This window comes from Phaseolus vulgaris, chromosome 3 (assembly GCF_000499845.2).
Source record: "Phaseolus vulgaris cultivar G19833 chromosome 3, P. vulgaris v2.0, whole genome shotgun sequence".
Classification (NCBI taxonomy): Eukaryota; Viridiplantae; Streptophyta; class Magnoliopsida; order Fabales; family Fabaceae; genus Phaseolus; species Phaseolus vulgaris.
Genome location: NC_023757.2, coordinates 45,478,693 through 45,492,712, shown reverse-complemented (window position 1 = coordinate 45,492,712; position 14,020 = coordinate 45,478,693). Strand labels below are relative to the sequence as shown.

General features: G+C 25.5%; 1 protein-coding gene across 1 annotated transcript; it reads right to left on the bottom strand.

Annotated features, from left to right (window-relative positions):
- Positions 1 to 9,851: 9,851 nt before the first annotated feature.
- On the bottom strand, positions 9,852 to 12,325 carry LOC137808120 (bax inhibitor 1-like). Its single transcript, XM_068609075.1, has 6 exons — positions 11,969 to 12,325; positions 11,711 to 11,854; positions 11,539 to 11,630; positions 10,505 to 10,691; positions 10,238 to 10,393; positions 9,852 to 10,132 (listed from the first exon to the last, which is right to left on the bottom strand). The coding sequence occupies exons 1-6, from the start codon at positions 12,074 to 12,076 to the stop codon at positions 10,082 to 10,084; spliced, it is 738 nt and encodes a 245-aa protein (XP_068465176.1). The 5' UTR covers positions 12,077 to 12,325; the 3' UTR covers positions 9,852 to 10,081.
- Positions 12,326 to 14,020: the final 1,695 nt, after the last annotated feature.

Sequence of the window (14,020 nt, the reverse complement as noted above, 5' to 3'; positions counted from 1 at the left end):
TAGTATATATTTCCTAAACACAAAAGAATAAAAACATCTTCTTATCTTCTTTTCTTCTTTCCATCTTCTTACATACAATTTTCTTATAGTAGGTAAATAAGAAAGAATTTGATAAGTGAGATATATATGTTAAGATAACGTTACATCAAAACAAAAAATAATAAGTGAAACAAATTTATCAAACGATTTGAACCAATAATTTGAAGAGAATATTTATTCTCCTACTTAAAAAGTGCAATTATAATATAATCACAAATATAAACACAAAAAAAATAAAAATATGAGGTAATATTTCAATAAAATATATAATACAATTCGTACGTGAATAAATACAACAATTACTTATCATTAATCATATCAAACATTCACATAAAAAAAATATCAACTCAATTTGAAATATTACTGTTAAGTTTGTACATAAAAACTAAAATTTGTACATAAAGACTAAAATTTGTCAATAACTTGATATTTTCAATAATTTATTTTACTTTGATATAAATCTTTCTCACAACCTTCAATGATATTGATTTTTACACTTCTAGATGAATATTAATGACTATCATGCTCAATTTAATATATGAAACATTTATAAGCTCTTGAACATATATACATTTGTCTATATAATTTTGTATCACTAAAATTTGGATTTATGATACTTAAAATATATCACATTAATATGAAAAATTATAATGCATTTTTGCTTTTCCATTATTATTTTTATCTATAATTATAATTTATATAAGCGCTTTTATTGTTTTTCTTCATAAGAGTTTTTAATAATTGCATTAAAACAATATTATTAATCCAAATCTTCTTATGGAAAGAAAAATATTTCTAATGATTCTTTTATGTTTAAAATAAGAAAAAAAAATCATGAACTTTTTCATGTCTTCCTTTCTTCATTAGCACAAAAATTTAGTTTTAATAAAAATATTGGATTTAATATAATTAGTTTTTTTTTTATTTACGTCTTTATATTTCGTTTTCCTTCCTATTTATTTATTTATCGCAATTAATGTTACATTATCTAATGGTTTATGTACATTATATTTTTTTATTTGTAATTTTTATATCAAAGAATATTTTATATTTTTGAATTTTAATATTCTTTAGAAGCATGAAATTGTAAGCGAAATTTGTATAAAAGAAAACTCTATTTTTTTATAAAATTTTTTACTCTAATAGTATTACTACAAAACCTTAACATCCAACTAGATTGGTATCTCAAAGTTTCACTTATCATAAAAAAAACACCACTCTCATCCACAAACAATTAAGTTAGACGGATGTCTAACTTTCACAAAAGGACCTTTCTAAAAAAACAGCTATAATTTTCAAAGTTTTCTTCGAATGACCACAACACAACCATTTTATAAAAAAAAAAGTATTATTATATATTTTTCATAAAATAATTATTTTTATTTCTTAATTATTAATAATGTAATCAAAATTTGTACAAAATAATAAAAATTACTAAATATTCATTTCCTGTCATTACATTTCAAGAATTCATGCAATAAAAAAGTATACTTTATTTGTAAAATTGATTATTAAAATATATTTTATTAGAATATTAATTATATAAATATGTAATTAAATTTGAAAAATGTTCATAGTATTTTATTTCAACTAATAATTATAAATATAAATAAATAAATATTTATTTATTTGTACATACATATGAGTATTTTTTATTTTTTATTAATAATAATATAGACATATGATATTGTTTTCTTAAAATATAATTTTTTTATCAGATTAAATAAATAAAATGATAGTAATATAATGGTAGTAATAAAAAATTAATTTTAATTATTAGCTAGATATTTAAAAAGTAAACCGTGAAGACCAAAAAGTTACTATGAGATTTTTATGTAATTTCACTTATTAATTTATTAATTATCTAAATGGATAAAATTTTTAAAAACTATCAAAATGATAATTCGTGTTATTATAAAGAAGTTTTTGTTAAAGTGACATAATTTTAATGAAGTTGGGTTAATATGACTTTAGTGTATTTGAACTGAAGTTATGTCACGGTTACATAATTTATTTATGACACAATTTTAATATAATTAAAATTGTATTATTTTAATTTTATTTATCTATTTTGATAAATTTTTAAAAATTTATTTATTTTAATAATTACCTTATGAGACTGCATCAAAATACTAAAAATTCCAATAATTTTTTAATTAAGATCTAGGTAAACTGATTAGAGCATTTACATATTTATGTGTATTCACCTAGCTTTTGGAAGCTCCTGAATTACTTTGTATTGTTAACCATCCTTAAATATTAGGAATAAAAATTAACTTATATCTTATCATGTGATTCTTTGTCATATATTTATAAACAAGGTGGGCACTTTATGAACAAGATGAACAAGATGAGTGGTTTTTGGATCATTCATTAAGTCAACCTAGAAAAAACATAGATTAATAAGTTGAGTTGAATAGTATATCTCAATACAAAGGGCGTGTTACACATATTATTACAATTTTTTCCAACTGGAATTTCACCAGTCCATTTAACATGATTTTGAATTTAAACATTTGTACATAATACAATTAAAGGAAAAGAACCAACTAAACTTTTTTAGCTAGGTTTTATGAAGTAAAATGACAAAATCAATGAATGTTTCACACTAATAACATGGTTCCTAAAATATTCATTTTGTAATTTTTGTAATTGAATTCTGTATAATATAATCATTTAACTGATAAACAAGAGCATAAGCAATATGAAAATTTGATCAAACCAATTACATGTTCGCAAAAATTTAGTTGAGATCACCAAATTAGAATTGAGTTTGGCAATAGTTTACAAGTTTCAAACTCAATAAACCCATGTTACATGTGTAATAATTTTACTATATAAAAAATATTTTTTAATAAATATTTCATTCCAAGCATCCTATTAAAGTAAATATTTAATTCCTTGTGTCATATTTTAGGACATTTAGTTGAAATATGTATCAATAGTTATCGTTTTCATATCTAAGTATTTTAAGAATCATTCTTTGTATATATGTTATAAGTTGTGTTACTATCGTATACATATTAAACAATAATTAAAGTATTGTTTCCAATGTATTTTTTTTTTTTAATTACAGAGGTAACCTGACTATAATCTGGATTGAATTAAGCTATCTAATATAGAAAAATTGAATCTAATTCAAGTAAAAAAGATTAAATTAGATTAAAAATTATACTAAACTCAACCTAATCCACCCACCACTTCTAATAATATATGTTAGTGGTAGTGAAAAGAATGAATGAAATAGGATACCATATTCTCTACCTTAACCGTGAAAGAAGCCCTTCATTGAATGGTTGGCAGAAGAATTTGCTCAACTGCTTGTATCGTGGAGTCTGAATCATGATTTCATTTATTTTACAATCCTATTAAACCTCTGCATTTTATTTTTTAATTAATAATAAAAAATAAATAAATAAATAAGAATTATTTTAGATCGATCCTTATACAAAATTACACAATAATCATTTTTTAATTAGATAACTAAAAAAACACTAACCATACTAAAAAAAAACTTAAAATATTTCAAGAAATCATCCTCATACGCACCAAAGGTTCCAAACACCAATTAGAATAAGAAAACAAAGCAGAAGGAGATTTTACAGAAATCTAAAATCAAACATTTACTTACACCATTGCAAATACTTCTAACACATCACTCACACCCCTTTTGAAAATAATAAAATTTTTGTGGTTCAAGATTTCACTCACTACCCCAACTCAAATAATTGATGATTAATAAATGATAATCTAATAAATTTAACAAATTATTGTATTAAGATAGATCTAAATAATCTTAATATCATATTAAAATATAAATTTTAAATTTATGTTAAGCTTACAAAATTGATTCATATAATTACACATGTGAAGTAATTTGTTTAGATTTTATTCATGTTAGTTTGAGTTTCAGTTAGGAAAACTTAAACTAAAAATACTTTTACCCACAAAACAACAAAGTTTTCTTTCTTGATCTCGTGTACAAGAACTCGTAATTGTGTATTAAATTATAAAAATAAAAATTGAATTTGAATCGAAAATAGCAATTACAGATGTGATAAAATGACTGATAAGATATTTTTGTGTGAAACATCATTATCGCATTAAATTTATTGTAATAAAAAGAATGAGGGGTAATGATGCATTATTTGTGCATAAAGAAACATAACAAAGTATCTAATAAAGGTATTTGTTAGTTTACGTATAGCATAGGAAATGTGGTTCTCCAAAGATGATGAAAAAGGAAGAAGCCAAAGATGTGCATCTTATCTTTCAATGTGACCAGTCATTTCTTTATACACTAGGTTGCTACCATCTATACTCTTTCAAACTGATTAATAAAATAATTAAATGCACAATCCATCATAAAGTCAATTTCCCTTAAAAACCAACTTCGATTTTGTCCAATATCAACAACAAATTGACGTATGTCCATTATAACATTTTATTATTTTATTTCATTTTATTTCCCATGCTTTTCTATCATTGGATGCTTAGAGATGAAGCAATCCATTTTCACCACATAAGACATGGCATGAAACTTAATTACTTTACCTCCCCCATTATATAATCTACATCTATTCATACCATAACATATTAAACCTAAAGCGTCTCATTCAAACGCATATTACTTTTTAGCAACTACAAATAAATATTACCCTTTTTTTGTTTTATTTATCTATCCTTTTATGAAACAAATATATGCCCATTTGAAACTTTCAAAAATTACATTAATTTCCGTCACTTTAATTATACTCATATCATATTTTTACCCAATTCTTGATGTTTTACATATTTATCGTACAGGAAATAATAACTAATAATAGAAACAAGATATATTATAAATTAAAATGATTTTACTTTTAATTAAAATTACTCGTGTATTATCTTTTTGAGAAGAAAAACAAAAGTAAATATTTTTTTTAGTTTATTATAAATTTATATTGTAGTACACTTTTTTAATCATCAATTAGTTAGATAATATCTTAAGTATAACTTATTAAATTAGGGATCAATGATATATAACAAGTGGTTAATTGGAAATATAAAATATATTTAATTTGTACGTATATTTTAATTTGATTTTTTTTATAAATTCATGGCATCTGCGTGTGAAAATTTTGGAACAAATAATGAAAGTCTTTTTTTTTATTCCAAACAAATAATGAAGTCGAGTAGTGCATTATGGTACATAATATTGTCGCGCTTGAAAACAACTAAAGCTATTATTATTTGATTTTTTTCATTGTTGTTTTCGTTTTAAATGAAAGTTATAAATTAATTGTCGGAATTTTCATGATATTAATAATTAAGGACACGTGCCTTACAAGATAATAAGATCAAGTTGCATTTGAAATAAATCTGTTATACGGGCCGGTTTCTTTATACTTACCACTTTTATTAATTACACCCCCTTTTTTCTAAGGTTTCCTCAGTGTTTTGTATGTTCTTCTCACAATCTTCTATAGATATATTTGGAGAAGAAGACATTGGTCAAATATAGATTCTACTAACTTAATTTCAGAGTCTAATGATAATGAGATACAATTAATCTAATATTAATGACACATAATAATAATTTAGTACAATTTATTTATTTATTTATTTATTATAATATCAACATGTTCTTATTTTTTTTACAAACAATAAATTGAAATCTTATATACAATTAAAAGTGAGTTGGAGAGGTGATTTCATCAGAAATATTATTCAAGGTTTCGAATAAATATTAATCATTAACAAACTCAATAACAGATATTTATTTAATAACATAATTAAAAAAATCTGAAATCTCGCTCATGACAATTATAGGTGATGTTTAAAACGCAATCAGAACTTTCAACGAATCTGAACATTTTTAAACAATATCCTTATTAAATACTAAATGGTTATACAAATATAAAATCATAGAAATTCAATACAATTAATTTTTCATCGTTAAAGCTAATCATCTCACTTTAGAATAAATGTAGAAATTAGATAAATTATAGTTTGTTGAAGCATCTTTTATTTTAAAAAAAATTCTAAAAGGTAATTATTCAGTCAAGAAGTCTTATATTAAATTATAGTTTAATTATAATGGTTTCAAAATTAAAAATTAAAAAATTACTATCATTTGTATTTATGTACAACTACGTTAATGAAATTTAAATCTAAAACTCGATACAAAATTTTAAATCCATTATCAAGACTAATTAAATATTTCAAACACCAACAGAATAAGTAATTTTAAAAATAAAAATTGTATTGGGACTTCAGTATAGGTATTTGGGGGAGGTTCGATTGGCGTTTGGACTCTAGAGGTGGTCGGGAGTTCGGTCTAGTAGAGATCGGCCTAGGAAAGGTAATTAAGATGAAAGATAAAGAGATATTTTATCTGTTGTGATATTATTCTAAAGATAAAAGATATAATTGTTATTGTTTAAATATGTTATCATACTATTGTGAAGATAAAAAAATATTTTATCTATTGTGATATTATTCTGAAAATGAAAGATATAATTGTTATTGTTCAGATTTGTTATCATACTATTGTGAAAAGAGGAACACCCGAAAATAACGGTGCACATATTAAACCAAATGTTTTCATACTGTTAGCACTTGAAAATGATAAGTGATATTCGTGAACAAGTGATTTTCTGTAATTATTTTATGTTTTCAGTAGAGATTATATTCTTGTGAGTGAAAGAGAAATAACTATAAAAGAAGTTTGAGACCCGTAAGGAAAGACTCTTTTTGAATACTAGAGACTGAAACTGATTATTATTTTATATGTTGTCACTGACTTGATCATTAAAGTGTGATCAACTGCTAGAGTCTCCTTTATATCAATGAAACGAACTATTCCAATGAGTTAGGAGAAAATAGACTAGAAGCGAAGCTTGTCCATCCAGTCAACCCAAAGTCAAAAACAAAATTAAAATTATTTCATTCATAAATTAAAATTAACTTATATCTATTATCTATAATTTGTAAAAACTTCGTCATACCGTTTTTTAAAAATTTATTTTTAATTTACACATGAATATATTTACTATTTAAAAAAGTATTTATAAGAAGTTTATCTAAACATATATAATAAATTATTTGTTTTGGCATATAAAATTTATTACCTCGAATAATTTATAAATCACTAAACAAATATCTATTATAACAGTTACTGAGAAAAAGAATTATATATATTATTAAAAACCATTTTAATTATAAAATTACACATTAATATGTGCTAGCGTAGAGATATTTAATCGATTTTAAAGAACAATCACTGAAATATGTGCTATTGTTTTGTATTATAAATTTATTATCTTATATAATTACTCTTTAAATTTGTGACCATAGTTGTTTTCTTCTAGGTTTAACAGAAGTTGCTGAATCAGAGCTATCCACATAGGTTATCTACAAGATTAGAACCATTCAAAGGCTCTCCATGTGACATCCCATATCCTACTATATTTTATTTTTCTCACATAAAAAAACCATGTGAACCCATATCAAAGTAAAAGACAATCAAGAAGATAACTCATTTCTGGAAACTTCCACAAACAAGGTTTATCAAATTTGAATTAGATGCTTTCCCTACAAAGCTGTTGCTAAAAGGGACAAAGTTCCTTGTTGTCGGAATTTAATTTCCAAGACGTGTTAAATGATGCGTCAGATCAGAGACAAAAAACAATGCGTTTCAAACAAAATTCAAGTTTGGGATTTTCCAAAGAGCTTGAGGAATAAGTGATAATGGTTTCACATTAAAATGAAAAAGAGACACAAATGTGTAATTTCCTCAAGGGAACTCTTATTACTACTCATGTTTCTAATCATAGTAGAAATTGTCTACTCCTTCACTCAATTATCTAAATGTAGAAATTGAGAAATTTTGATGAAATATTTGATAATAGGATATTTAACAAGTAATCTTCGAGCTTTATATATTGTAAAGAACCAACAAGTATAAATCTACAACTATACAACTTTCTTCTATTACGAAACTTTCTTAATTTTATTCTATAAAAAATAGCTTGGTAGAATTATTTCGTTAAAATTCAATGTAATTCACTGAACTGCTCCTCATACCATATAATTAAAAGAATAGAAAAAAAGAGTATTTTTTAAGCTATTTTAATTTATTAAAATAATCTGAGAATTATTAAAGCTTAAGTGTTTTTAAGTTAATTTAATAACTTAAAATATGATTTGAATTTGTTAAAAAATTATTCTTGCTTTTTGAGTAATTTGCAAAACATTTTATTTATTAAAATTATTTTTAATGCATTTAAAACTTTCTTCCTTACTTAACATTTTAAGAATGCAATCCAAAATTATTCATCATCATAATGTTTGCATGATAAAGGCAGTAGAAATATTAAACCCCAAATTACAATTCTAAACACAATATGAAACCAACATTATTATTTGACACAAAAATAGTTGAAAGCATAACATTTTATAATTTCAAGATTTTGTACCTATAAACTTTATCTATTTAGTGATGACAACGCTTATCCTCATTTATGCAATAGTTTGATCTTGAAAGATGTAATAATTCCTTAAATCACAAAACACAAAATTTTCTTCTCCTTTATTATTGTCAATCGTGGGAGGTAAGTTATGTGGTGTGGTTATGGATTCGTAAGAAGAAAAAATCATTTCAGATGCATTTTGTTTTGAGGACTGCCAATAGAGAGATATTCCTGAGTGGTTAAGAAAGAAGTAAGCAATGTAAGTGGAAGGCTAAAGAAGGCAAAGGGGACAATACAAGAGCTTAAACAATCACATAAACAGAATGAGTTGTGACTTTAAGCAAATTAATGAGGAGGAAATTAATATCAGAATCCTGATAAATTATGTGAACTATCTTCATAATCCATAGCAATAGCAATGTCTCAAAAGTGTTGGAGAATGGAGTAAAGAGAAGTTGGAGCTCAATGAGGGTTACATAAATTGAAGATATGTACTCAGGGAAGTCAAGTTAAAATTGGAGTTTTTAGTAATGTCCCAGTTATATGTATTCTCTTATTTCTTATCTATTTTTAATAATCTTCTTTATTTTCATTTTTTGTTCTCTCATCTATACCAAACAAATTATAAAAGTCAAGTTCACGATCAAATTTTGTATAATTAGCCTTTAACAAGATTCTCATACATTGTCATTAAAACAATCTATAAAATGTAACTTTGTTTCTATATCTTTTAGAATAATTTAAATGTTTAAGTTCAAAATAAATATTTTAATTAGCTTCTAACCACCATTTATTTTAAAGGATATTGTTAAGGAAATACCTTAAAAATTAATTAAAAGTAACCAATTATTTTTTATTAAGAATCAGAATTAAAAAAATATATAATAATGGGTTTTTAGTTTCTATTTTTTTCCAAATTCTACTTTTTATTCTTTAAACAAAGAATTAATTAATTTAGTTCATAAACTTTTTTTCAGTTAACAATTAGTCCCTGTTTTAAATGTAACTGTTAAGTGGTGATGGCACCACCATATTAGCTGTCATGCCAATAATTTATCTGCATATGATTTTCGAATAAATTATATTTTAGTTTATCATCTTTTCAGAAAATTCAGTTTTAGTCTCTTATTATTTGTTTGACTAGTCATACTCTCTTTGTCTTCTCAATAGTTTGACTTGGTTCCTCAATAAATTTGTTTATTGTTTTTTTCATCAAATATCATCTTAACTGATGCAATAATAAATGACTTTCCATATGGTCAATTTTGCATCAAATTTACATAGTGAAATATTACTGACTTGAGGTATTTTCAAACAATTAAGGTTTTGTTTGTTTGACTTCAAATAAGACTTTAAAAATTGAAGAAAGGATACAGTTAGTTTATTCCATTTCACCTCCTTTCACTCTTCATTAGATGCTCAAATGTATTTGAGTTTAAAACCCTTAATCAATAAAATGAAATATATTAAAATAAACACATGGCTAACAAACTACACATGGGCAACAACAAAAGCTATACAAACAACTATTTCTCTTTCTTTCTCCACGATCTAACGCAGTCCAGAGTTGTCCAAGCCGGTCCAGTCATTTAATCTCTCCTTTTCTTCTTCCTCTCATTTCTCTCGGATGAATTCTTCAACTGTGAAAGAATAACGGAAACTTGTTTCAATACCAATTCATAGGCAGGGAATAGAAAAAGAAAACCAATAAGAATCTTAGAAAACCATTCACAAGTCCAACTCACCATTATAATAAGAATCCGCACAAAGATTGCGGCCAAATCAGTGAACAGTGTCAATGCATGCTTCACATAATCCAGGTCACCAAAGTGAGCCATCTCAATAATTTCTTGTGTATCTACTATGACATAGCCCACAAACACCAAAAGCCCAAAGTATACCTGCAGAAATTGCAAATGAGTACCCCAGAAGTCATCTAATAATACAAAACACGAGAAAATATAGAAGGACTTTTCTAGGTAACTGTCGTACTAGTAAAAATTGTTAGTTACCTCAAAGTTAAAGAGCGCTACTGAGCCCCCGAAGAGAGAGGAAGCAAAGTGCAACCACATAAAAATGGACAGCCCAGAAGAAAGCAAACCACCAAGGTAGAGATACTCCCTACGCCTTGCAACTAAAGCTGCCGCAGAGAAACAACCAAAAGCCAAGGAAGTTGCCACGAAAGCGCTAAAGATGAGGCTGGAGAATGGAAGAAAATGTCAAACCAGAATCCAAAACTCTAAACTAGACATAGAAGCAACTGCCCTCTATCACAAAACATTAACTTAGAAAAAGGTTAAGGTAAGAGGGTTAGGAAGAGAATGGTATCACAAAACAAAAAGCTTGCGCACACACTCTTCCTAGCCCATTTTTCCTAGAGTGTTTTCTTACACATTATCAACCAACGTAAAGCTAGCAATTTACGTCAGATTGAGCAAAGAATGCAACATGGATCCTGTGTGGTTGGATGCAGAACTGAACAAGTATCCCAATTGGTATGTCTCACTCCTAAACTAGTGGTCCTCACAAATTTTAACTAAGAACATCACAAATTTTAACTAAGAACAGTGTATTGTTATTGTATTGCTTAAAATCCTCAAACAAACTATTGGTAAAAAAAAATATTTCAGGGTTGTGTGTATGAGGGAACAATATTTGCATATTGATGATATTCTATTAATCCAATAATCAATCCAGGCAGATAACAAAGAAGGGCATTTTACCCATCGTAACGAGATCTGTTTGCTCCTACAAACATCAATCTAATTGAAAAAAGGAGAGAGAAGAGGGCACGCTTAGCCTCTCTCTCTCTTTAAACAAGGAAGGTGAAAGGACTATAAGGAGTTTGGCATGACTATCATGATTAAGAATAACGCAACTTCTTAAAATATATACTACAAATTAAAATCATATGCAGTCACTGTGTCCAAATACTAATAAGCGAAGAACACAGCCAACATGTTCAAGAGAGTCATTCCTAGCATCAATGACTCTCAACAATAATAATTAATTAGAAGAATCCAAAAAGGCAACAACAGCGTCATACCTAGGATCAATGGCTACCGCCAAATGAATCAGAGGTCCAATGGAAGCGCCCTGAAACAGGGCCGATGCCATCAACAGAGACAACCTCTTTTGCTGCAAAAGACAGAACAAAGAGTGAGAACAACGTCGCATAAGACTGACGGAGCAGAAATCGTGTAGAATCATATTCAAACCTCTTCAAAAGGGGGCAACGATAGCAACCAACCCATGCTTCCTATAGCCCCCACAGTAGTGAGAAGACCCCCAATGTTCCACAATACATGAAGATATGCTCCAACAGCAGCAGCTATCACAGCGCCACATATCGTAAAATAAACCTGAAATCAATCAATCAATCAATCACGATTCTGAATACACATACAAGATGAAAGTAACCGTTCGAATACCCAAAATCAAATTCCAATCCGAGGAGAGACTTAATTAGTAATTACCCGTTTGATGTGATTCTGAACAAGCGGAGAGATCTCGTGGAAATTCTTGAGAGTATCGTAACTCCAGCGGCTTCTCGAAGACGATTGAGAATTGAAGAAAGCCTCCATTGATAAACAAGGAATCGTATCGTTTTCGTAATACAAACACAGACAAGCACAATAGATTCAGAAAAAGAAAACCTCGCAGTTATATAAAGGGTGCGCTGTTTTCACCAAAAAATTCTAGATCTATCCAGAAAGAACCACACCATTCATCAATGCGCGCGTCGTTGCTTATCCAGAAAGAATCACACGCGTTGCATTTAATATTTTTTTATTACCAGATTGTCTTTGCAAAAAACGTCACAAAATAAAGATTTATTGACTTCCATTAAAGTAATATTTATAATATTATGTTGCATTTTCTATTATAACTTTATTGGCAATAAAATATGTTCTGTACACAAAACTCAGGAATAAAAAGAGAAGTAGGTGAATTTATATAAAAAAAATAAATTGAGCCTCTCTTTTTATTTTATTTTTCCAGAATAATACTTTTTTAAAATAAAATTCTTAAAAAACCCAGTTAGAACGTTATTTTCTTAAATGGATTTCTTTAGTGTAACAGTTGAGCATTGAGAACTTAATTTTCAATTGATTTTTTTCATCTCGATGCCAGATACTCCTTCAAAATTTAGTTATTTGGGGATCGAATCTGGAGAAGTTTTTTAGTTTTTTTTGTTGTCCTTTTTAGAAGAAGAAAAAAATAGAGAAAAATAATTTAAAATAAATAATTTAAAATTATGAGATTAAATTGTAATGGACTTCAAAGAAAAAACAAAATAAAAATGAATTTTTATTTTGTAATATAATTAAAAAAATTGCTATCATTATAATGGTTTATAAATAAATTGAATAAAAGATAGAAAAAATAATCATAACATTATTATTGATCATATAATTTTTGTAAAGTAATTCAAAAAGTACAGTAAAATATATAAAATATAAAGTAAAATAATTAAAATTATATTAAAAAACAAATTTAGACATTTATAAATATTTTCTATTGCAAAATTATTTTAATTTCACATTTTAAAATTTTAATTCTAAACCTAAAATTATTATTAAACATTTTCAATTTTTATCAGTAATTTATAACATAAAATAAACTTTTTAATCACTATTTCAAACAAATTTATCTTTCAAATATATTATTAAACGTGCTTAAAAACTCTTTTATTTTTTTTAAACATTCAAAAAAAATTATTATATCATACATACAACAATAGAAAATTAAATTATTAATAATTTATTTTTAATTCAAAATTCCAAAATTAAAAGTATATAAAGTTTATTTTAGAAACTATTTTTTTAAAATGAGTTTGTTAAATAATTTTTAAATTGGTATCTAATTAAAGATTAAGATTTTTTCTATCAAAATTAAAATTTAAATAATTGATAATTAAAACATTAATAACTAATTAAATATCAATTTAAAAATAAATTTTTTTAGTTTTTAAAATAATTTCTAATTTAAATAATGTAACAACTAATAATTTTTTATTTCAATTTTTATTTGATAGTTTTCTGTGTAAATGAAATTGATATAATGAAGTACACAAGTAGTTATTTATAATACTATAAAATAATTTAATATTATAAATATTTATATTAGATAGAAAGTCAGTTGTCGACAAGTAATTTAATAATTTATTTTTCGTAGATAAAGTAATTTAATGGATAAAATAAGTTCTGCCATTATTATGTAGAATAAGATATGTGGGTAATTTTTATTAAAGGAAGAACGGCTCTTGGATTCATCTATGGTCAGGTTTGCATATTGCTTAGTTCATAGTGTGGATACTATGGCTCTTAAGCTTTGATAAAAATTATATAAAGAGTTAATAATAATAATAATTCATAAAAGGTGTTAAAAAATATATGATTGTTTTATTATTTTATTCTATACCTAAACCTGATTGAATTTTATTAAATTTTTTTAATAATAGTAACTGTAGATAAATACTATCAGTATAAAAGGAATCTCAACTTATTTTATTAACATACATCCAT

What these genes read in the sequence shown, in the direction of transcription:
- LOC137808120 (XM_068609075.1), bottom strand. Translation starts at nt 12,076, where the DNA reads ATGGAGGCTTTCTTCAATTCTCAATCGTCTTCGAGAAGCCGCTGGAGT. An exon ending in TAGCGCTCTTTAACTTTGAG is followed by an intron (nt 10,394 to 10,504) that starts GTAACTAACAAT and finishes CAATTTCTGCAG; the next exon opens with GTATACTTTGGGCTTTTGGT. An exon ending in TGCGGATTCTTATTATAATG is followed by an intron (nt 10,133 to 10,237) that starts GTGAGTTGGACT and finishes ATTCTTTCACAG; the next exon opens with TTGAAGAATTCATCCGAGAG.